Below are 25,822 nucleotides of genomic sequence, written 5' to 3' on the forward strand. Positions count from 1 at the left end.
GGGGGCTCATTCAATGGTAGCTCTTTGGAGGCTATTATTATTTCTCTTTTACAGATGAGAAAACCGAGGTATTGAGAGGTCAAGTAACTGCCCGGGGCCACGAAGATTGGAATCCGAGTCTGGTTGATTGCAGAGACCTTGATGCTACCCTGACCAGATGGGAGGGTGAGTAATAAAAACAGTTTTAGGCAAAAGGACATTTATCTAAAGTCCAGGAATGAAGAAGATAAGGTAGGTTGCAAAGATCATAGAGGCAGAATTTTTATTTTGTTTTGTTCTTTAAATAAGTTTATTCACACACACTGAGGACAGCAGTTACGTCACTACGGTTACAAAGTTTTCTGGGGCCGGAACTGGCAGACAGACTCAACCAGGGGAAAGGGCATTGTTTCTGCAGGGCAGTGGCTGGGGAGGGAGGAAAGGGCAGGGTCCAAAGTTCAGGTGTGTCCAGCAGCTTCGAGGTCCCCCATGGTCAGAGGTGCAGCCAGGGCTGGGAATGTGGAAGCCCAGTAGCAAGGGGCAGGGGTGAGTGAAGGGGGATGGGTCAGTCTGAGTCTCAGCTTCATCTGATATCTGACATCAAAAGTCTCCAAGGATGATTCACTTTGTTATAAAGCAGAAACTAACACACCATTGTAAAGCAATTATACCCCAATAAAGATGTTTAAAAAAAAAAAAAAAAGGTCTCCAAGGAGATAGGAAATATACCCGTCCCCTGACACACATACAATAATGGGGGTACATCAAATGTCAAAGGGACATAGGAGCCAATTGAAAGAGCTCCCGGTGACCAAAGCTGGACCAGTTTGACTGACAAAAGAAATAAAGTAGCATTGGATTACAACCCAAAGTGTACAATAAATATCCATGGATCCTTGCTGATACAAATAAATGATTGAACAAATGATGTAAATAAATGTGTTAAGAAGAGACAAATGCCCCATGTGGATTTCCAAATAATTTATGTAGCCGCTCCGCCCTCAGGGAGGTGGAGAATAACGCCCCACTGCTTAAGTGTGTGCTACACACAGTGACCGCCTTCCTGAGTACAATGGTGGGGGGAGGGGGACACAGAATAACTTTTTCAGTGGAGAAACCTGGCAAACGCAACCTCAGCCAGGTGATCAAGGTCGACAGTGCTAAGCAGTCATGTTGATACGACGTGTGTCCATCAGCAATCTTGGGCAGGGTGCCAGCAGCTTTGCATAAAAACAGGCATGAGGGCTTCCCTGGTGGCGCAGTGGTTGAGAGTCCGCCTGCCGGTGCAGGGGAACGCGGGTTCGTGTCCCGGTCCGGGAGGATCCCACATGCCGCGGAGCGGCTGGGCCCGTGGGCCATGGCCACTGAGCCTGCGCGTCCGGAGCCTGTGCTCCGCAGCGGGAGAGGCCACAACAGTGAGAGGCCCGCGTACCGCAAAAAAAAAAAAAACAAAAAAAACCAGGCATGCCCACCTGCAGCGGCCACAGCCCGGGGTTACTGCTGACTGCGTCTGTCCACGACCCCGTGGGATGGGGATCAGGAACCCTGGAGCATCTGGCCATTGATCGCCTCAGCTGCTAGGAGCTCAGAGGCCCAGGAAATCCAGTCCCTTCAACCATGGCCCAGGTCTTAGAGGGGGAGCCAGGCTCAAGCAGCATCTTGGGAGGGCTCTGTCAGAGGCCCAGCAGTGCCCAGCAACCTTGACTGGGATCCCTGGCTACATAGTTCACAGTGTCCAGTGGCATGACCTTGAGTCAGAGGAGCAAAAGTGCCTAGCGGAGGTCCCTGGGGCTGGGGTCCAGGCAGCTGGCAGCCTCAGCAGAGTCCTGAGATACAGTGGCGTATCTCCACCTTCAGACGAGACCAAGCCTCAGGATGAGGGGCTGCATCCTTGTGTTCCGGAACCTCTTGCCTGGGGCCCAGAGGGTCTGCTTCTGGTTTTCCAGTTCATGAGTCAACAACCTGGAACATGTCCTTCAGCAAATCCGAGAACCTGGGAGGCGGAGCGATGTTGAGCCAGAGGCCCGTCCAGGCTGGCCTCGGTGGAGGGGACAGCGCTGTGACCTATGAGCGAGCAGCCCCACTGCCTTCCGCTGAAGATCTCTGGGGCTGGGGCGTGCAGTGCACAGCAGTAGTGCTGTTGCTGGCTGGCAGGAGTTGGCCCGGTGCTGGCCGTGCAGGGGGTGCCTCCGGGGAAGCTTAGCTCCCAGTGACTTCTGTTCTCCCTCCAGGGGCTCGCCTCCTGGCTGCTCAGTGTGGTCCAGGTCAGTCCCTTCATTCCCTGGGTTCCACAGCTTGTGAAGCCAGGTGGAAGAAAGTGCACAAAGGCATCCATGGAAAATGAACTTTGTCCTCTCTGGCCCTCCCCAGCAGCTGGAGAAGCCAATTTACAAAAATCAGCTCATCTCAGGGGGTGAAGACTGAGCTTCCCCCTAGATAAATCCATAGTGGAATCCAGTGTGGTAGCCAGAGGGAAAGAGCAGAGCCAAGGCCCAGCCCGTTGAGTAATTGACTGGAGGGAATCCTGCCAGATGAGAGCTGCCTGGTGCCCCAGGAAGGCCCCCAACCCTGGGAACTGCTGGGAAAAGCAGAGGGAGAGGTGGAATTGATAGACCTCACGGCTGATGACAGGTGAGTCTGACTTCCAGGTTTCTGGCTGGGAGGACTCAGTGGATGGGCCCCAGGACACTGGGAGGGGGATGTAGGAGGAGGACCAGGTGGGGCAGGAACCCAGGGTCCCTGGCTAGAGGCTTGGACAGGGAGGACTAGGCCCTTTGTGTCAGGACTCCACATCTACTCACTCGGCTGATGCCCAGCCAGGAAGGCCCAGCCCCGGAGCCCTCAATCAGTGGCAACTTCTCTGCCATACGAGCAGCACCTCGGCCTCCTCCATCAGCACCCTGTCTCTCCCTGATTCTCAGGAGCCCCTTTGTTTCTTCCCATCTGGGCTCCAGGCCTCAGCTCTCCCCATCCCCTTCCCTTCCTCCGACGCATGGAATTTCCGGTCCTGCAGCCACCCAGCCAAGTGTCACCTCCCAGCCTGCCAATCTAGACCGGGCTTCAGACGCTTTGGGAGCGGGGAGGGAGGGAAAGAACCACCAAGTGTTGAGTAGTTACTGGTCTAGGTGCTCCTCACGTCACTCTGCCAGGTGCATTGCCGCCCTCTCACTAATGGCAGCCCTGGGATTTGAACCTACATCTAGCTGGCTCCTAAGTCAGTGCTCTTTGTGCATGAGGAGAGAGCTGTACTGCTGTACTGCCCACGTGCTCTAAACACTGAGGCAGCCCCTTGCTCCTTCATCTCCATCATCCCCTCTTCCCTGCTTCCTTCTCACTTGGCCGTAAACTCAATGCTCCCTTTTCTGGAAATCCTCTCCCCTTGACCTTGCAATCCTCTCCTTCCTTTTGCTATCAAACTGCCTGCTTGGTTTCCTCTGTCACCCCACCCCTTATCCCTCTGAGTTTTGATCAACTCAACCCTCACCCCTTCCCCACACACCCAGCACAGCCACTCCTGCTGGAGTCACCAATACCCAACGGGCTTCACGATGGGCCCTTTCTTTCTTTTTTTTCTTTTCCCTATTATGGTTTATTACAGGATATTGAATATAGTTCCCTGTGCTATACAGTAGGGCCCTGTTGTTTATTTTATATATAGTAGTTTATATCTGCTAATCCCAAACTCCTAATTTATCCCTCCCCCACCCCCTTTCCCCTTTGGTAACCATAAGTTTGTTTTCTATGTGTGTGGGAGTCTGTTTCTGTTTCATAAATAAGTTCATTTGTGTCATACTTTCAATTCCACATACAAGTGATACGCTGGGCCTTTTCTTAGTCTTTATATTTCCAGGTTCTTCTGTAGCAATTGACACTCTCATTTTTAAAAATTATTATTTATTTTGGGCTGCGCCGGGTCTTAGTTGCAGCATGCATGCGGGATCTAGTTCCTCGACCAGGGATCGAACCCGGGCCCCTTGCTTTGGGAGCACAGAGTCTTACCCACTGGACCACCGGCGACGTCCCAGGCAATTGACACTCTCAACAGATAAACTACTCCTTGAAAAAATAAAAGATTTGTTTTTCCTTAAAAATGTAAAGGAAATATATGACCCCCCAAAAAAATAGAAAGAAGAAAGAGAGAGAGAGAGAGAGAGAAAGAGAAAGAGAGAGGCAGGCTACTAAGAATTAGAAAGTGGTCATTAACCCAAATGAACTTATCTATGAAACAGAAACAGACTCACAGACATAGAGAACAGACTTGTGGTTGCCAAGGGGGAGGGGGTTGGGGGAGGGATGGATTGGGAGTTTGGGACTAGCAGATGCAAACTATTATATATAGAATGGATAAACAACAGGTTCTACGGTATAGCACAGGGAACTATATCCAATATCCCGTGATAAAATATAATGGAAAAGAATATGAAAAAGAATGTATATATATGTATAACTGAGTCACTTTGCTGTACAGCAGAAATAAACACAACATTGCAAATCAACTATACTTCAATAAAATAAAAGAAAAGAAAAAAAAAGAAAAAGAAAGTGGTCATTAAGAAGCGAGAAAACGGCACTGTTAGGATGCAGAGTCATTGGGTTTCTCCCACGTTGGTGGTGGGACTGTAAGTTGGCACAACTACTTAGGAACACAGTCGGGCATTAGGGTGTAAACTCCAACATTCACCCATCCTATCTAGTAGTCACCTCTGGTGCCAGTGTCACATCCCCTTAGTTCACCTTTAAGCCACAGCTGTAAACCCCCTCCGCCCAGCTCAGGACTCACGTGTGCTGACAGCTCCCCACACAGCATAGGTACACATTTTTCTGTTTTCTGCCCAGGGTTTTCTCCACTGGGTGGCTGGGGGTGGCAGCACTCAGCCCATGCACAAGCATAGCCTAGAAACGTAGGGAAGTTAGCATCCTGGGGGCATCCCTTGATCAATGGGGCTCAGGAGCCTGCAGATAAATGCCCCTGCTGTCCATCCTTCAGGCCCACGATTCTGGGAACCAGCCCCCGGCAGTCACCTCAATATTTCTCCCTTATGTTGTATTTTCCTCCTTCCCTGTCTCACTCTCTCCTGCTTCCTGGCATGACTCCTCAAATAAATTATCAGCATCCCTTTTGTCTCAGGCTCTGCTTTAGGGGACCCAAACTAAGACAACTGTGACCCAGCAATTCCACTCCCAGCTCCATATTCAAGAGATAATCTTACCAGGTACATCAGGAGATACAAGAATGTTTCTGTTGGCACAAAAGCACTGGCAGGAGAACAGACACAGAAATTCTCGAATAACATACAATGGAGTATTATACAGCAGTCAAAATGAATGCAGTAAGGTTAAGTGCAACAGTCTGCATGGAATTTAGCAACATAATTTTGAGTGATAAAAGTATATCACCAGGGCTTCCCTGGTGGCACAGTGGTTGAGAGTCCGCCTGCCGATGCAGGGGACACAGGTTCGTGCCCCAGTCCGGGAGGATCCCACATGCCACAGAGTGGCTGGGCCTGTGAGCCATGGCCGCTGAGCCTGCGCATCCGGAGCCTGTGCTCCGCGACGGGAGAGGCCACAGCAGTGAGAGGCCCGCGTACCGCAAAAAAAAAAAAAAAAAGTATATCACCAGGGGGACTTCCTTGGTGACACAGTGGTTAAGAATCTGCCTGCAAATGCAGGACCCTGGTCAGGGAAGATCCCACATGCCACGGAGCAACTAAGCCCGTGCGCCACAACTACTGAGCCTGAGCTCTAGAGCCCAAGAGCCACAACTACTGAGCCTGCATGCCACAACTACTGAAGCCCATGCGCCTAGAGCCCATGCTCCACAACAAAGAGAAGCCACCACATTGAGAAGCCCGAGCACCACAACGAAGAACAGCCCCCACTCACCGCAACTAGAGAAAGCCCGCGCATGGCAACGAAGACCCAACCCAGCCAAAAATAAATAAATAAGTTAATTAGTTAATTAAAATAAAAGTATATCGCCAAATATCACACTCAACTGGTACCCTTTTTATAAAAATTGAATACTAGAAAAAAAAACTTTTGGGAAATAGATATAGATTTGATAAAACTACATAAAAAAGAAATCAGGAAAACACTGAACACAGGATTCAAATTCACTTTGGGTGGATTGAAGTGTGGAGGACCAGATTGTAGATGCAAGTTCTTATCAGTGTTTTATTTTTCATATTGGGCAGTGGCTCCATGGATTGTTTTATATTATTAAAATAAATACATAAATTCATAAGCAATTTAAGGGAGGCCTTGTATGGGCCAGTGATGAGACTCTGTACTATATACCCAATGACTATGATAAAACTAATTATGTATTATATTATGTTTGTAACTTTTCTGGGAGCCTAAAATTATTCCAAGAGAAATGACTTATTAGCAGGAGGAAAAAAAACCTCATGGAAACCAAAATACTCTTTCCTTGGCGTTGGACTTGAGGTTGAACTACCAGCTCTACTTCTCTTCAGATCGTGCATGATCCTAGGGAAGTTACTTCACCTACTTGAACCTCAGCTTTCCTCTTCTGTAAAAAGTGAATAATGATGCCTTATAGTGCTGATGAGAATATTAAATGAGATAATATACAGAAAGTCCTGACCCATGGCAAATGTTCAATAGATATTTTCTAAAGAAACCATCTGACGCCTGCATCCTGTCTGCATCCTCCCATGTGGTTACTCCATCTCTAGTTTCACTTCTATGGGTTCAATGCAAGAAGCATCTGAGAGGGGAAAAAAAAAAAAGTAAATCCTGGTGATAAATTGAAGTAAGTATTGACTGTAAAAAAGTTAAAGAATAATTTTATACGTCTTAAAAGAAAGGGGAAAAAGGGTGAAATTAAAATAGCAAAGAAATGGAGATGTTTTAGGAGGGGTGAAATCATGTTAAAGGAAATTGTCTTACTCGGGAGAAGAACAAAAATGTCAATGTAGACTTTCTTGGATAAGTATAAATGAAAGTTCATATGTTATAAATTTAAGGGTAACTGTTAAAGATTAGAAATAGGAAAATATAATTTCCAATCTGGTGGAGGAAAATAAAGGGGGTAAGTATAATTTGACAAGTCCTAAAGAAGGCAAAAGGAATAAAAAGAAAGCAGAGAATTCGTGATAAGAAAGCATAAAGAGCAATGGTAGAAATAAGACCTAATATATCAGTCGTCCCAATCATGTGAATAGGTAAAACACACTAATGGGAGACAAGAGGCTCTGATTGGATTTCTAAAGCCTAACTATATGCCGTTTACAAGACGAATAGTGAAAAGCAAAACTACACGTAAAGGTTGAAAATAATAGAAAAATTACACCAGGTAAATACTGACTGAAAGGCAGAAATGTATTCATATTAATATCAGAAAAACGGAATTAAAGCAAAATAACATTAATAAGAAGAAAGAACATTTGGCACTGATGAAAGTTATAATGTACTAAAAAGATTTAATATTATTTATGAATTTGTATGCACTATAAAAAGTGTTTTGAGGTATATACAGCAGGAATGTACTGAAGTAAAGGGAGAAATTGACAAGTCCACAATAATGGTGTGAGATTTAAAAACACACCTCTCAGAAATTGATAGATCAAGTAGATGAAAAATTAATATATTATAGAGGAAAATGTGGAAGGACCCACTCGGCATCTATTCCCACACCCTAGTGTGCAGAGGATGGAAAGCTAAAAACTGTTTCCCAGAGTCTCTTACAGCTAGTGTTCCAGATGTGGATTAGTTTCCACCACTTGGTGCCACAGTGCAAGATCTAGAAGGTGGATGAGAGGCTGTTATCGCTTACAAGCACAATCCTAGAGCCATCGAGTTTTTCTGTGTCAATGACTGGCCTCTGGTTTTGTGAATGTTAGGAAGCAGTGTCTGTGTTGGCAGTGCTGGTGTCCCACTCTTTGGCTTGTTACAACCGTGTACCATAAACGTGGTTCTAGCAATAGATAGCATCGCAGAGACCCAACCTCATGTGCACTCCTACAGCCCTTCCAATGACTCTGTAAAAACTTAATGCTCATTTTGCTTAAAATACCTGGAGTGGTTTCTGTTTTGTGCACTGAATGCTGATTTCTACAGATTCACATTACTATAGATTACTATGGATTTGAAAATGTGGTTATAAACCTTTAATATATAAAGAGGCAAGAAAAGCTTACACCATTAAACTGAGAATTTACATTATTTCAAGCACACAAATATTTTTAAAATTTATTTTATTTTTATTTATTTGTTTATTTTTGGTTGCATTGGGCCTTTGTTTAGGTGTGTGGGCTTCTCATTGTGGTGGCTTCTCTTGCTTCGGAGCACAGGCTCTAGGCGTGTGGGCTTCAGTAGTTGTGGCACTTGGGCTCAGTAGTTGAAGCACACAACAAATATTAATGGCTCACAAAGGAAATCTTAAACATTTCTCAAAGTCAACATTATATACCGTTTTCTCTCATCACAATGCAGTAAAATTACATTTATTTTCAATAATAACAGGTAGCTTTAATTTTTTCATTTATTTGAACCCTAAATGCACACATAAACTTCTAAATTATCCATGAATAAGAGAGTAAATTATAACAAATTATAAAATACTTATAGCTGAATGATGATAAAAGCATCACCATTACCTATGAGGGCTTGTAGGATGCAGCTAAAGAAGTACTTGGAGAAGAATGTATAGCATTAAATGAATTAATTATGAATAAAAATAGTTTTTAAAATGAGCTGAAGGTTCAGGTTAAGAAGGAATTAAAAGAACAATAGTAAACCAAAGGAAGTTGAAGAAATCGAGTAATGAAAGAAAGAGCAGAAGATAAGGAAGTAGAAAATATAATAACAATGGAAATTCCCTGGCGGTCCAGTGGTTAGGACTTGGCACTTTCACTGCTGGGGCCCAGGTTCAATCCCTGGTTGGGGAACTAAGATCCCACAAGCTGTGTGGTGCGGCATATATATATATATATATATATATATATATATATATATATATATATATATATATATATATATACACACACACACACATACATATATATATGTATATATATAATGACAACAACAACAAAAAAAAACAGATAACAAACAAAACAAAAGTCTAATTCTTTGAAAAACACCCTAGAAAGACTGATCAAGAGAGAGAGAAAGAGAACAAGCCCAAATAAACATTATTAGGAATGAAAAGGGGAATATAACTCTGATACAACAGAGATCTTTTGAATCATGGAATACTATGGACAACTTTGTGCCATTACATTTGAAAACCTTGAAAAAATGGACAAATTTTAGGAAAATATAAATTGCTAAAATTGTTTCAAAAGCAAATAGAACTGAACAAACCAATAGTCATTTAATAAATCAACGTAGTAGTAAAATGTCTCATTCACCAAATGGCACCATATAATTTTCCAATGAATTTCACCAAATGTTATAAGGAGTAGAAAACCTAGGGACTTACCTGGTGGCGCAGTGGTTACGAATCGGCCTGCCAATGCAGGGGACACGGGTTCGAGCCCTGGTCCGGGAAGATCCCACATGCCGCGGAGCAACTAAGCCCATGCGCCACTACTGAGCCTGCGCTCTAGAACCCGCAAACCACAACTACTGAAGCCCGCGCGCCTAGAGCCCGTGCTCCGCAACAAGAGCAGCCACCGCAATGAGAAGCCCGCGCACCGCAATGAAGAGTAGCCACCGCTCGCTGCAACTAGAGAAAGCCCGTGCGCAGCAACAAAGACCCAACGCAGACAAAAATAAAATAAATACATTTTAAAAAATGAAATAGGGATAATAACAGTATTTACCTCTTAGACTTGGTGTAAGAATTAATATAGGTAAATTAAAAGAGATAAACATAGGATTAATATAGGTTAAGGATTTAGACCAGTCCCTGGCTTGAAGTAGCACTATTTGTATTAGCCATCATTGTCCTTTTATCCTCTATGCCACGTGGTACCTTCATTCCCCCTTTCTTTGCCCAGTGGTGGGAGACATCCATTATCTGAATGGACCAGAATAACAGTCCACTTGGTCTTAGGAGTCCTGGTCCACGTCTCTGCTATCATGGCCAGGACATTCCATAGTGGGAGGTCATCTCACTCCCCCAATTTTTTTCTTTAGAGCAGTAATTGTGGTCATTGGTGACATCAATCTCAACTCTTACCTCATTTGTGACCCTGGCAGCCATATCGTGAGAGTTTTCAATATGGATCACGCTACAACTTCCTTTTTTTTTTAATTAAAATTTATTTTCTAGAAGAGTTTTAGATTTAAAGAAAAATATTGAAGATTAGTATAGAGAGTTTCCGTATACCCAGCACTCAGTTTCCCTCACTAACATTTGCTTTTTTAATTCAACATTATGTCTTTGAGATACATCCATGTTAATCTACATATATCTAAATGTATTCATTCTAACTGGGTGTAGTAATTCATTGACCTGGAAGCTTCTCAGCCTCACATGTCACAGGTTCAGTGCTGGGGAATTCCATCTCCCTCTCAGTGAGGTCTATCAAATCCCTGGTTCTGAAATGAAAGTATTTACATAGTCATAATGTTATAAATGTCATTTGGTTTTCAATGTTAAGAAATACATACAGGCAAAGTATGGCAAACTGAATTATGTTTACAAGAGAGAGTGTACATGCTAACAACCTTAAAGCAAAAGTTAAGGTTGAGTTGATGGAGGAAGGCAGAGGGGGGAGGGGAAATCAAGGGGAAATTATTCATTTCACACGGGAGAGTCAAGAGATACAATCTAAAGAAGAAACAGACATTTAAGACTATTATTTAAACGGATACAGTTGACCCTCCATATGTTCTGGTTCCAGATCTGGATTCAACCAACCTCAGATGGAAAATATTTTTTAAAAATTTTCAAGAAAGTCCCCAAAAGCAAAACTTGAATTTGCTGGGCACATGCAAAATATTTACACAGCATTTACATGAGGTATTATAAATAATCTAGAGATGACAAAGTATTTGGGAAGAGCTACATGCGTTATATACAAATGCTGTGCCATTTGATATAAGTGACTTGAGCATTCGGGAATTTTGGTGCGCCTGGGGGCTGGGGAACCGAATCCCCCATACAGAGAGAAGACTGTAACGGCAACCAATGGAATAAAAAAAAAAGATAAATATAAAAACAAAAACTGGGAGGAGAAAGGGGGAAAGGTTGATTAATGAAATCACACAGCAGGTAGTCAATAGATACTGTTAACATTAATAAACCAAGTAATAGAGGCATGAGTATATTATTCATAGTTATATGAATTTTTTAAAAAGAGAAAGAAAGAAAGAAAGGAAGGAAGGAAGGAAGGTTGCTCCCAAGAGTTGGGGAGTGAGACGACATTTTTAGCTTTTTATTTCTAATCTCTCTGTTGGGCATTGCATCGGGTGTGCATTCTCATCTATATGAATTATACTTGAGATAACAATAATTAAAATAAATAACAATAATTAAAATAAATAATTAAAATAAAAATCTAGATCTGATTCTGACACTCCTCTAGAGGTTCAGGTTCAGGTTTCAGTAACTCCCCATCGCCTTATGAACGAGTTTAAACTCTCAAGCAGGCAGGCAAGCAGGCAGGCAAGTAGGCATTCAAGGTCCTTTGTCACCAGGCACCTCCTCCGGGAAGCCCTCGGTGGGGGAGAGCGTCCTCTGCCGGATACGGACGCCAGCACGCCTGGGGTACCGCCCTTTGCGTACCAACAGACTCCGCCCCTATCCCTCCCTCAGGGCTGCCCGCCTCACGTGTTCTCAGGCCCTTTACAGTTGGGGTTGGAACCCCGAGAGGTGGAACCCAGAGACCCCAGGTGAGAGCGTGTAGGTCGGTGGGGGACTGCCGGGTCAGGCCTGGGAACCCAACTGGAGTGTCTGTCAGACCCGGCCCGATGTGAGGCGGGGTCGGTCAGGAATTATGGGAATTAACGTCATTACGTGTCTGCTTGGTTCAGAGTGGTTTAAGGGCTGGGCTTTCTGTTGGGGAGAGAATCCCGGCTCTTCCATTTCTTATCTGCGCGTGTCCTTGGGCGAGTCACTGAATTTCACTTTCCTCACCTGTGGCTGCCAGCATGAAATGAAATAATGCACAGAAGTAACTTATTAGTAAATGATAACTGCTGTTATTATGGCCCGTTTAAGCAAAAGTGTGAACTCCCAGAGAGGGGAAGACCTTAAAGGTGGCCGTAGCTCAACCCTGCTTGGAGACAGGCCTCCCCTCCCTCACCTGGGGTGCTTACATCAGTGGTACCTGGAGGTGCCACCTGTAAGGGAGGCAGCCTCCCAGGTTCCCACTGGCCTGGTGTCCTGAGTGGGCTGGCGGGTCAGACCTTCCGAGATGAAGTCCCTTTCTGTCTCCTCACAGGGCCTGCTTTCTTCTTTGGGCCCCTGTCGGTGGGCAGACATGTCTCAGGAGGCAGCTGCAGAAGGTTCCAGCACAGAGGACCCCGTTCTCAGTCTCCACAACAGCTGTGGGCTTTTCCAGGAGGATATGGAAGAAACCAGCTCCATGGTAGGCCTGGCACCAGACCTGCCAGGAGAGAGCTCTGGGGCCCCAGTTTGGGTGGGCAGCAGGAAGAGGGTCCTCAGGGAAGAGGCTCAGCAAGGTGCCAGCTCCCAGGTAGTGGGTGCTCCTGGGACTAGCCTGGAGGCCAAGGCCCACCTGGTGGTCCTGGGGCTGCAAGCTATGGGAGAGAGCCAGGATTCGGTGCCCGGCCCCAGGCTCCACATCCAGCTGCCCACAGTGCCTGCCCACAGGAGGGCTCAGGCCTCCAAGAGGCTCCAGGTTACAATGCACGACATCTTAGCTGGAAGCTGGCCCAGGAATCTTTGTAGTGTGTCCGTGGGAACAAGACAGAAAAGCAGGAGGTCTGAGGCCCCCTCAGAGGATGAGGGAGCTGATGACTTCTTGTGGCTTGGTCAGAGCCCTGGTGGGGACAAGCCCCAGTCTGTGGGAGACTCCCCCCAAGGTGCTGACGTGGAGTCCTTGGGAGGCCCTTGCAGTCCTCTCTCTTGCAAGGACACTGGGTGTGGGCCTGGAGATACAGGTGGAAGTTGGATGAGCTGTGCCTCAGGGATTGAGAAGTTTGAATATTTGCCCACTGCAGAGGGCGGGACCCAGCCAGGCAGCCCCTGTGACCCTGTCAGGTCCCCACTGCCCAGTGGAGGCGAGTCCCTTCATCCAGCTGCCCGGGATCCTCCACAGAGCCCTGTACTGTGCCTGGGAGTGTCCGGAAAGGCTTCCACAGAGCAGCAAGAAGCCAGACACATCGTGGGGCCTGGCGGTGGTGATGGCCCTGCCACCTCACACAACCAGGAGGAGTTGGAGGTCAAGGCTCAGCCAGTGTCTGGGGGGATGCCAGGACAGGGACTCGCTGCTGCCCTGCAGCCTGTAGCCAGCAAGGCTAGCTCAGGCCCATGCATGGGGCAGAGAAGATCCAAGTGTGCTAAACAGTTGAGAAGGAGCCCGGTGCCCCATGCCCAGGACCAGGGCACTGACAGATGCCCAGACGACTCCAGCCAGGACCAGGCAGAAGAATCCAGCCCAGGAGACTGCCCCAAACTGGTAGGTTGAGTCTGAAAGGTTGAGATAGGAAGGGCATCATTATCTTTTGGAGTCAGTGAGTCCTGGATTGAAATCCTATCTCTGCCCACTTCCTTATTGAGTGACCCTGGAATAGTTTTTAACCTGTTTCCTCATCTGTAAAAAGGGAATACTAATTCCAATTTAATGGGTTTTTTTCATAGTATTTGCATATAACCTACACACATCCACATCCTATACTTTATTTTATTTTTTTTAATTAATTAATTTATTTATATTATTATTTTTTTTTGCTGTACATGGGCCTCTCACTGTTGTGGCCTCTCCCGTTGCGGAGCACATGCTCCGGACGCGCAGGCTCAGCGGCCATGGCTCACGGGCCCAGCCTCTCTGCAGCATGTGGGATCTTCCCAGACTAGGGCATGAACCCGTGTCCCCTGCATCAGCAGGTGGACTCTCAACCACTGCGCCACTAGGGAAGCCCTAAATTTATTTTATTATTATTTTTTGGCTGTGTTGGGTCTTTGTTGCTCCGCGTGGGCTTTCTCTACCTGTGGTGCGGGGGCTACTCTTCGTTGAGGTGAGTGGGCTTCTCATTGCGGTGGCTTCTCTTGTTGCGGAGCACAGGCTCTAGACGCGTGGGCTTCATTAGTTGCAGCACGGGGGCTCAGTAGCTGTGGCTCACGGGCTCTAGAGCGCAGGCTCAGCAGTTGTGGCGCACGGGCTTAGTTGCTCCGTGGCATGTGGGATCTTCCCAGACTAGGGCTGGAACCCATGTCCCCTGCATTGGCAGGCGGATTCTTAACCACTGTGCCCCAATGGGGTTGTTTTGAGCAGCAGTCCCTAACCTTTCTGGCACCAGGGACCAGTTACATGGAAGACAATTTTTCCATGGACCGGGGTCAGGGGATGTTTTCGGGATAATTCAAGTGCATTACATTTATTGTGTACTTCATTTCTATTATTACATTGTAATATATAATGAAATAATTATACAACTCACCATAATGCAGAGTCAGTGGGAGCCCTTAGCTTATTTTCACTTGCCACTCACTGATAGGGTTTTGATATGAGTCTGCAAGAAACTGATTTGTTATGGTCTCTGTGCAGTCAAACCTCTCTGCTAATGATAATCTGTGTTTGTAGCCGCTCCCCAGTGCTAGCATCACTGCCTCAGCTCCACCTCAGATAATCAGGCATTAGATTCTCATAAGGAGCGCGCAACCTAGATCCCTCGCATGCGCAGTTCACAGTAGGGCTCATGCTCCTATGAGAATCTAATGCCACCGCTGATCTGACAGAAGGCGGAGCTCAGGCGGTAATGCGAGCAATGGGGAGCGGCTGTAAATACAGATGAAGCTTCGCTCACTGAGCCGCAGTTCACCTTCTGCTGTTCAGCCTGGTTCCTAACAGGCCACAGACCAATACCTGTCTGTGGCCGGGGGATGAGGACCCCTGGTTTTGAGGGTTAAATGAGATGATGGTGTAAACTAACGTGCCTAGCATAAGGCACAAGGTAAATCCATTTATGTTAAATTTGCTTTTCCTTGAGTGTTATAATAGCCTTATGAGACAGGCATTAGCCCTGTATTTCCAGATGGGGAAACTGAGGCTCAGAGAAGTTATCAAACTTCTCTAAGCTCACACAGCAAGGGAGTCAGTGCCTGGCTGTGTTCCCTGTATTCACTGCTTCCCTTTCCATTGTTCTTTTACTGATAGTAATATTGGTCATTTTATAAATAATCATAGCTAACATGTTTGTACACCAAAGGCAGAAGATGGCATTACCTGTGTTTGATGTATATTTCTCACATAGTTGAATTTTTATTTAAGTATTTGATTTACAATATCATGTTAGTTTCAAGTGTACAGCATAGCAATTCAGTGATATATATACACATATATATATACACATATATATGTATATATATTGTTTTTCAGATTCTTTCCCCTTATAGGTTATTACAAAATATTGAGTATAGTTAGTTCCGTGTGCTATACAGTAGGTCCTTGTTGGTTATCTATTTTATATATAGTAGTCACATAGTTAAATTTTTATCACATTGATTGAATATGTATTCTGTGCTAAGTGCTTTTGGTTTAGTCTTCACCTGAAGCCCAGAGAGGTAAGGTTATAGGCCCAAGGTCCCACAGCTGGTAAATGACAGAGCCAGGATGCAGACCCAGGCAGTCTGTCTGGAGAGCTTGCTGGGCTGCTTGCTTGTGCACATTCCCCGCTAGCATCACAGCAGTAATAGCAGCTGGCCTGTCTACCACGAGCTGGGTATATTCCCGAGCTCTTTATCTTCCATCTTCCTAACAACCATACGAGGTAGATGCTAATGATGTATACCCATTTTAATGTTGTGGGCACTGAGGCTCAGACAGGTAAAGTGACTATGTCAAGACCAAACAACAAATTAGTAGAACTGGGATAGGAACCAATGAGCTGCCTGTGTGATTTACCACTATTTGGTACTATAATTACATTAGAAGTGCTATTACATTGTCTTTGCAAACATCACTCAAAAACATTAATTTTTAATAAAAAAAACTAATATGTGTTTATCGTAGAATATAAGGAAGAAATAAAAATCCCCATAATGCCAACATTCACAGCTATCTCCTGTTAACATTTTTTTTGTAATTGCAACACGTTTTATTAATAATGTCAAAATTCTATTAGAACCTAGTCTATGTTAAGTTATAAGATACAGTTAATATTCTTTTTTTTAACATCTTTATTGGAGTATAATTGCTTACAGTGGTGTGTTAGTTTCTGCTTTATAAGAAAGTGAATCAGCTATACATATACATACATCCCCATATCCCCTCCCTCTTGCGTCTCCCTCCCACCCTCCCTGCCCCACCCCTCTAGGTGGTCACAAAGCACCGAGCTGATCTCCCTGTGCTATGCGGCTGCTTCCCACTAGCTATCTATTTTACGCTTGGTAGTGTATATATGTCCATGCCACTCTCTCACTTTGTCCCAACCTATCCTTCCCCCTCCCTGTGTCCTCATTCAAGTCCATTCTCTATGTCTGTGTCTTTATTCCTGTCCTGCCCCTAGGTTCTTCAGAACGTTTTTTTTTAGATTCCATATATATGTTAGCATATGGTATTTGTTTTTCTCTTTCTGACTTACTTCACGCTGTATGACAGCCTCGAGGTCCATCCACCTCACTAAAAATAACTCAATTTCGTTTCTTTTTTTTTTTTTTTTTTTTTTTTTTGTGGTACGCGGGCCTCTCACCATTGTGGCCTCTCCCGCCACGGAACACAGGCTCCGGACGTGCAGGCTCAGCGGCCACGGCCCACGGGCCCAGCCGCCCCGCAGCATGCGGGATCCTCCCGGACCAGGGCACAAACCTGTATCCCCTGCATCGGCAGGCGGACTCTCAACCACTGCGCCACCAGGGAAGCCCTCGTTTCTTTTTATGGCTGAGTAATATTCCACTGTAGATATGTGTCACATCTTCTTTATCCATTCATCTGTCGATGGACACTTAGGTTGCTTCCATGTCCTGGCTATTGTAAATAGAGCTGCAGTGAACATTGTGGTACATGACTCTTTTTGAATTATGGTTTTCTCAGGGTATATGCCCAGTAGTGGGATTGCTGGGTCGTATGGTAGTTCTATTTTTAGCTTTTTAAGGAACCTCCATACTGTGTTCCATAGTGGCTGTATCAATTTACATTCCCACCAACAGTGCAAGAGGGTTCCCTTTTCTCCACACCCTCCCCAGCATTTACTGTTTGTAGATTTTTTGATGATGGCCATTCTGACTGGTATGAGATGATATCTCATTGTAGTTTTGATTTGCATTTCTCTAATGATTGATGATGTTGAGCATCTTTTCATGTGTTTATTGGCAATCTGTATTTCTTCTTCGGAGAAATGTCTATTTAGGTCTTCTGCCCATTTTTGGATTGGGTTGTTTGTTTTTTTGATATTGAGCTGCATGAGCTGCTTGTAAATTTTGAGATTAATCCTTTGTCAGTTGCTTCACTTGCAAATATTTTCTCCCATTCTGAGGGTTGTCTTTTCGTCTTGTTTATAGTTTCCTTTGCTGTGCAGAAGCTTTTAAGTTTCATTAGGTCCCATTTGTTTATTTTTGTTTTTATTTCCATTTCTCTAGGAGGTGGGTCAAAAAGGATCTTGCTGTGATTTATGTCATGGAATGTTCTGCCTGTGTTTTCCTCTAAGAGTTTTGTAGTGTCTGGCCTTACATTGAGGTCTTTAATCCATTTTGAGTTTATTTTTGTGTATGGTGTTAGGGAGTGTTCTAATTTCATTCTTTTATATGTAGCTGTCCAGTTTTCCCAGCACCACTTATTGAAGAGGCTGTCTTTTCTCCATTGTATATTCTTGACTCCTTTATCAAAAATAAGGTGACCTGGGACTTGCCTCGTGGTCCAGTGGCTAAGCCTCCATGCTCACAATGCAGGGGGCCCGGGTTCGATCCCTGGTCAGGGGACTAGATCCCACGTGCTGCAACTGAGAGTTTGCATGCCACAACTAAAAATCCCACATGCCGCAACAAAGATCTTACACACAGAAACAAAGATTCCGAGTGCTGCAACTAAGACCCAGCACAGCCAGATAAATAAATAAATATTTAAAAAATAAAATAAGGTGACCATATGTGTGTGGGTTTATCTCTGGGCTTTCTATCCTGTTCCATCCTGTTGACATTTTGATATATGTCCTTTCTTCCATTTTTTTCCTATGCATTTAAGTCTTTTCTTTGCCTAGAAAGGGGATCATGCATGTCACAATTTATTTTTTTAATTAATTAATTTATTTGTTTTTATTTTTGGCTGTGTTGGGTCTTCGTTGCTGTGCGTGGGCTTTCTCTAGTTGTGGTGAGCAGGGGCTACTCTTCATTGTGGTGCACAGGCTTCTCATTTTCGTGGCTTCTCTCGTTGCGGAGCACGGGCTCTATATGTGCTGGCTTCAGTTGTTGTGGCACGTGGGATCAGTAGTTGTGGTGCACAGGCTTAGTTGCTCCACAGCATGTGGGATCTTCTCGAGCCAGGGCTTGAAGCCATGTCCCTTGCATTGGCAGGCAGATTCTTAACTACTGTGCCACCAGGGAAGCCCCATGTCACAATTTATAACTTGATTTTTTAGGTATTAAAAAAATTGTTTTACAATGAATTTGTTAACACAGAGTGAGGAAATCCTGTTTAATACCTCCCGGCCCAATTGCCCTTTGTCTGCTGTTAATGGTTAGCATCCTTCCAGTCTCCTTTTTATAACTTCTATACATATATGAACATCTGTATGTTGAAGGCACCTTTTTATATATAAGTAGGTTCATGCCATGCCTCATTGTTCTGGGACTTACACTTTAATTTTCAAGTGCTTTAGTATTCGAAGGTGTTTCCCAGTTGGTACATACAATTTTGCAAATCTGTGCTTTCCCTGAACCCTGCATCATAGCGGTCTACAGGCACTGCCAGGACCAGAGGATGGGCTGGGTCTTCCTCTTCTCATTTCCGACCACTGTCATGTAAGTTAAGAGCACAAAGCTCAGAGGCTGACAGACAGGCATTCAGTCCTGGCTTTGCCACTCTCTGAATGTGACCTAGGCAAGCGGCCTCACCTTTCTGAGTATAATTTCCTCATCTGCAAAATGGGGGTATTAAAAGTACTTACCTCATAGGGCGGTGTGAGGAGCAAACGAGATGACACATATGTGTGTTCAGTATTTAGCATAGTGCCTGGTACAAGAAGAAACTAAAAAATGTTACCTGTTATTGATGTATACAATTTTGTCCTGCTTTAAGGACTGCTGGGGTGAACACTCCTGTGCATCTGGCTTCTCCCCATTTCAGATTATTTATTTGGGCCAGATGCCAGAATTGGAATTCCTGGGTCTGCAGTGTTTTGAGAGGGTATTTGAGCTTGGTGGTGGAGCCAGGTTCCTGCCCACCTTGACTGGAAGCAGCCCACAGCTGCTCTCTCCTCCAGGCCCCACCGTTGACTCTGCGGCACAGCCCCATCATTCCACAGCTTCCCAAACAACCTGTTGCCACGGCAACTGGTGCCAGCTGAAGGAGAAGAATTGAGGCTGGGCTGTGACAGGGACGGGCAGGTGGTTGAGGACAGGGCTGAGTGGGGCGTGGGCAAGCATGGGCATAGTGCCCAGCTGATCTGCATCCCCTTTGAGGGCCCTGGCACCTTCTCCTGGAGGCAGCTTGGCTCGTGTCAGGGGCAGATAGACAGGTTCAAGGTCAGGCTTTGCTTCTTACAACGGAGTGACTTTAGACGAGAGATGTCTCTTCTCTGAATCTTGTTGCCTCCTCTATGAAATGTGGGAATCAGCTGGGCCCCAGAACTGCTGGGAATCTGGTATGAGAGGCTGGCTGTGTTGTATTCTTTCGGTGTGAGATAGAGACTCTTAGAGGGGGGGTGGGGAAGTTGGTTGAAGCGCCATTTTCTTCTCTGTTTGATCCCCACGGGGGTCAGTTAGGTCTGGAGCCACTCAGCGGATGGGATAGCGGGGACATGGGGAGGGCAGCTCTGGCAGTGTCCCCTGTTCTGCCTGTCACAGCTCGGGAGGCACACAGCTCCTCCGGCCCCACCTAGGCTCCCACAGTCAGGTACTCCGTCTGCAGCTACGAAGCATCAGGAGTTGTGAGAGGGAGGAGCATGTCTCCAGCAGATGGACAGCCTAAGAATAGCTCTTTAAGTGCTTACTGTATACCAGGAGCTTCACATAGGTCATCATCTCATGTTTAATCCTCACAATAGCATGAAAAGTCAGTGTTAATACCCTTGTTTTGCTGATTAAGAAAACTGGGATTCCGAGAAGCTAAGTGACTCACTCAAGGTCGTGCAGTAAGTAAGCAGTGGAGTCAGGATTTGAATCCAGGCCTGTTCAGTTCCACTCTGTGCACTGAGCCAGGATGCTAAAGGCCTGGCTAAGGGATTTAGATTTTTATGGGGCTTTATTTGTTCAGCAAACAGGGAGTGCTCCTCCAGGATCTCAAAGTCCAGTGTGGGGAGACAAACAAGTAACCAGAGTTGAGATTCAGATTGACACCTAGCAGATTCTGGATACCCAGAGAGCAATTGAGTCTTCCCTAGGGAGGGGTGTGTGGGAGGGCTTGGAGGTAGGGTAGGGCACAGGAGGGGGCTGTGGGAACTGGATCTGGGCAAAGGAAGTGGGTGTGCAGCAGGCAGAGAAGGTAGGAAGGGCATACTAGGAAGAGCGCAGAGCACATGCAAAAGTACAGAGACAGGGAGCAGCTTGGAGCATTGCAGGAGCAGAGCTGTAGGTGGGGTGGGGTCAAGAGGGGAGAAGGAAGGTGGGAAAGATCATCGAGGACACAATTGCTTAAAGGGAAATGGAGAGACTGAAGTCTGGTCAGGTACCGCGAGGGACTCTCTCAGGGGCAGGAGCCAAGGAAACTTAACATCAGAGTTTATAGAGAGAGCTTGCTGAGTCCCAGGTGCTGTTCTAAGAGCCTTGAATAATGATAATGATCCTTGCATTAACACTATGAGGTTGATACTTGTATTATCCCCATTTTACTGATGAGAAAACTGAGGCACAGAGAGGTTAAGTAACTTTCCCAAGTTCACACATATCCTAAGTATTGGCAGTAAGTATCCTATTGCACGAATATACCACAATTTATTTATTCCTTGACTCCACGTGGACATTTGGGTTGTTTGCAGTTTTTTGCTATTACATATGGTGCTGCTATGATGAACAGTTTTGTATGTTTCTTGGTACATGTGGGCAAGAGTGGCTCCATGGAATATTCCTGGGAGTGGAATTGCTGGGTTATAGGGTATACACATATTCAACTTAAACAGTGCCAGATGTTTTCTAAAATGGCTGAAAATAGTTTGTACTCCCACCAGCAGTGCAAAATTCCAGTAGCTCCACATCTTTACAAACACTTGATATTATCAGACTTCAATTTTTGCCAAAATAGGGATATGCTATGGTGTCTCAATGTCGTTTTAATTTTCATTTCCCTATTACTAAGAAGAATCTTTGCATGCATTCTGGTCATTTCTGGTTAAGTCTTGCCAAAAAAAATTTTTGGTTTTAACTTTTCCTTACTGATCTGTAGGAGTTCGTTATGTATTCTTGATACTCTTCCGTTGTCAGCTATATGTTTTGCAAATATATTCTCCCAAAGTGTGGTTCATATTTTGCTTTCCTTATGGTGTCTGTTGATGGGTAGAAATTCTTAATTATTAAAAATTGTTTTATTGCGGTAAAATATACATCACATAAAATATACCTTTTAAACCATGTTTAAGTGTACAGTTCAGTGACATTAAGTACATTCACGTTGTTGTGCAGTCATCACCACCATCCATCTCCAGAACTTTTTCATCTTCCCAAATTGAAATTCTGTACCCATTAAGCAATAACTCCCCATTCTCCCCTTCCCCCAGCCTTTGATAACCACTATTCTACTTTCTGTTTCTATGAATTTGACTATTCTTGGTACCTCATATAATTGAAATTGTACAATATTTGTCCTTTTGTGACTGACTTATTTCACTTAGCATAATGTCTCCAAGGTTCATGTTGTAGCATGTGTCAGAATTTCATTCCTTTTTAAGGCTGAATAATATTCCTTTACAATATGCCTTTACCACATATTGTTTATCCATTCATCTGTTGATGGGCATTTAGGTTATTTCCAACCTTTTAGCCATTGTAAATAATGCTGCTGTGAACATTGGTATACAAATATTCAAGTTCCTGCTTTCAGTTCTTTTGTGTCTATACCCAGAAGTGGAAGTTGAATTGAATTGGAATTAAAAAGAGGTAGAATTGCTGGAGAAATTCTTAATTTTAATGTATCCTAATTTATAGGTATCCTAATAGGTATAATCTTTTTAAGGAATCTCTTTCCTATCTCAAGGTCATGAAGATGTTCTTCTATGTAGTGTTGTGTTTCCTTTCACACTTAGGTCTATAATTTGCCTGGAATTGATTTTGTAAGTGATATGGGGTATATCACTTTTTTATATGGATACCCAATTGTTTCAACACCATTTACTGAAAATTCTGTCCTTCTCCAGTTATATGCGATGCCAGCCCTGTCATAAATCAAGTCTCCATATATGTGGGATTGGTTTTGTTCTCCCTATGCTCATCTTGTTTAAAATTTCTTTCCTTATGCATATATTTTATATTAATTATAATTAATAATTAATTATAATAATTAATTATAATGTATAATTATAATAATTATTAATACTTCTTGATAACTAGCAAGAAAAGTCTCCCAATTTTGTTATTTTCAGGAGGATCTTTACTCTTACTTTTTTTCCTCCTTCACATAAATATTATAATCAGCTTGTCAATTTCCACACTTGAAAAAACCTGTTGAGATCTTAATGGGAAATATACTGTACCTGTAAATCATTTAAAGCAGAACTAACATTTTTACAATATTGAGTCTTCCAATCCATGAACATAGTATATTCCTCCATTTATTTTGATCATCTTTATTGTTTTTCAATAAAGTTTTATACGTTCTTGCATATAAAAGTCTTGCATATCTTTTTCAGATTTATTCCTAAATACGGTATCTATATATAATATTTTGTTATGGAAAATTTCAAATATATGTAAAAGTAGATTGAATTTTAAGCAGGAGTTGGCAAGTTATCACCCACGCTTTGGTCACCTCAGCTGGTTTAGTAAATAAAGTTTTATCGGAGCACAGGCACAACTATTTGTTAACAAATTGTCCATGGCTGATTTCCTACCTCAGTGGCAGAGTTGAGTGATTGCAATGGAGACTGTATAGCCAGCAAGCCTAAAATATTTTCTCTCTGGCTCTTCACAGAAAAAAATTACCGGCGCCTGGAATGAAATCTCCTGTACTCATCACCCAACTCTAGCAACCACGCATTATTTTCTCTAAAGGTTGACCATAATTCCTTAATATCAAATATTTGTTTAATATCCAAATTTCCAATAGGTTCATAAAGATGATAATTTATTTTTATACTTTGTCTTTTTAAAGTCAGGATCTAAGTAAAATCTACATGTTGCAGTTGGTTGATATTCCTTGTAAGCCTCTTTTAACGTATAGGTCTGTTTCCAATCTTGTTTTTCTTGCAGTCATTTTTGAAGAAACTAGGTTGTTTTTCCCGTAGCTTATTGCATCGCTGTGGTTATAGTGCAACCTGTTCCTCTGTCTTCTGTATTTTCTGTGAACTGGTGGTTAAACCTGGAGCTTTGATTAGATTTGGATTCAAAGTTTGGGGGCCAACTACTTTTTAGGTAGTGGTGTGGTCTTTCTATCAGAAAGCACATACTGTCTGATTTTATTTCTTTATGTTTTTATGTATTATAAAATGGTAACTTTTAAAAATTGCTGTTTCTAACTATTGATGGTATATAACATGCAATTGATTTTGCAGAAATCTTTTATTAATTTATATAATTTACCTATTAGGATTTTTTTTTGCTTTCTATGTAGGTAGTCATATAACCTGCAAATAATGAGAGTTTTGTTATTTCCTTTCCAATTCTTACATCTCCCCCACCCCCTTTCCTTACTGTGCTAGCTAAGACCTTTAGTATAATATTGAATAGAAGTAGTAATAGGGTAACAGGGAACTTTGTCTTGTTCTGGATTTCAAAGGGAATGTGGTCATCATTTCACCATGAGTGTGATGTTTTCTGTGTTTTTATATAGATACTTTATCAAGTTAAGGAAGCTCCCTTCTATTCCTGATTTGCTTGTTATTCTGAATGGACAGTACATTTTAAGAAGTATATTTTCTGCATTTTTTGATATAATATGATTTTTATTCTCTTACTAATGTTAATTTAATGAGTTGTGTTTTTAAAATATTAAGTCAATCTTGCATTTCTGGAATAAACCCCAAATTGATCATGTTATATCTTTTTTATGTTTTCTGAATTCATGCTGATAATATTTGTTTTGGAAATTTTGTATTTCTGTTGATGAGTTAACTGGCCTGAAATGATTTATTCTTATAGTGTCCTTGTGAGGTTTTGGTATTCAGTTTTGCAGCCTCATAGTATAGCGTTTTCCCTTTTTCCATTTGCTGCAGTAATTTGTATGAAGTTGGAATTATTTGTTCTTTGAACATTTCGGTAGCATCACTGGTTAAAAAAAAGAAGTCTCGACTGGTGTTTTCTTTAGGGAAGATGATTCCTTCCCTACTGATTCAATTAATTCTATGCTTATAGGTTTATTCAGTTTAAAAAATTTTTTCCTTGAGTCAATTTTGGTAAGTTACATTTTTCTAGAATTGTATCCATTTAATCTGAGTTTTCAGATCTACTTGCATATTGGCATAAAGTATTTCACAATAGCCTCTTATCTTTTTAATATCTGTATACTCATGATTACTCATTCTAAATATTGTCTTGTTGTCCTTTCCCTCTTTTCCTTAGGCAGAGAATTGTTTTTTTTTTTTTAGTCTTTTCAAAGACCTGATTTTTGGTTTTGTGGATCCTCTCCATTATATGTTTGTTTTCAGTATCATCTTTCTTTCCATTTATTCTCTTATTTTTATAATATTTTAAGAATGATGCTTAGTTCATTAATTTTCTATCTTTTTCCTTTCTAATAGTCATTTAAAGTTCTAAAGGAACCTCTAATGATGATGTTAGTTCCATCCACACACTCTAATATATGTCTTTCTTATTATCATTCAATTCTCAGTATTTCATAACTTCTATTACAATTTTTCCTTTGGCCTATGTGCTATTTATTTATTTTATATTTATTTATTTTATTTATTTTTTGGCTGCATTGGGTCTTAGTTTTGGCACACGGGATCTTCATTGAGGCATGCGGGATCTTTCCTTGTGGCACATGGGCTTCTCCCTAGTTGAGGTGCACAAGCTCAGTAGTTGTGGCACATGGGCTTAGTTGCCCCTCGGCTGTGGGATCTTAGTTCCCCAACCAAGGATCAAACCCACGTTCCCTGCATTGGAAGGTGGATTCTTTACCACTGGATCACCAGGGAAGTCCCTGGCCTATGTGTTATTTAGAAGTGTATTTCTTAATTTCCATTCATATGAGTTTCTTTCTTTACTTTCTTTCTCTATGTTTTTCTGTTTGTTATTGCTTTTTAACTTAATCATATTATGGTCTGAGAAAGTGATCTTTATCTGAGTCATCCGATGTGGTAGCCACTATACACTTGTGTCTACTGAGTACTTGAAAGTTGGCCAGGGGACTTCCCTGGTGGTCCAGTGGTTAAGATGCCGTGCTTCCAATGCAGGGGGCGTGGGTTCAATCCCTGGGAACTAAGATCCCACATGCTGCGTGGC

At 43.3% G+C, this 25,822-nt stretch overlaps 1 protein-coding gene and 1 pseudogene across 2 annotated transcripts in view; both read left to right on the plus strand.

Moving 5' to 3' along the window:
- Positions 1-25,822, plus strand: part of LOC309974959 (methylosome protein WDR77-like) — a 462,921-nt pseudogene that overhangs the window by 79,118 nt on the left and 357,981 nt on the right. The gene's annotated exons all lie outside the window — the stretch shown is intronic.
- SPOCD1 (SPOC domain containing 1) overlaps positions 12,378-25,822 on the plus strand; it is a gene marked incomplete at both ends in the record, with an annotated part of 29,147 nt that continues 15,702 nt past the window's right edge. Inside the window, one exon of the mRNA XM_082832421.1 lies at positions 12,378-13,538. Within this exon, the coding sequence (XP_082688547.1) occupies positions 12,378-13,538 (1,161 nt within the window). The remainder of the gene's footprint in view (positions 13,539-25,822) is intronic.

Source organism: Leucopleurus acutus (assembly GCF_964270905.1).
Source record: "Leucopleurus acutus genome assembly, chromosome: 2".
Lineage (NCBI taxonomy): Eukaryota > Metazoa > Chordata > Mammalia > Artiodactyla > Delphinidae > Leucopleurus > Leucopleurus acutus.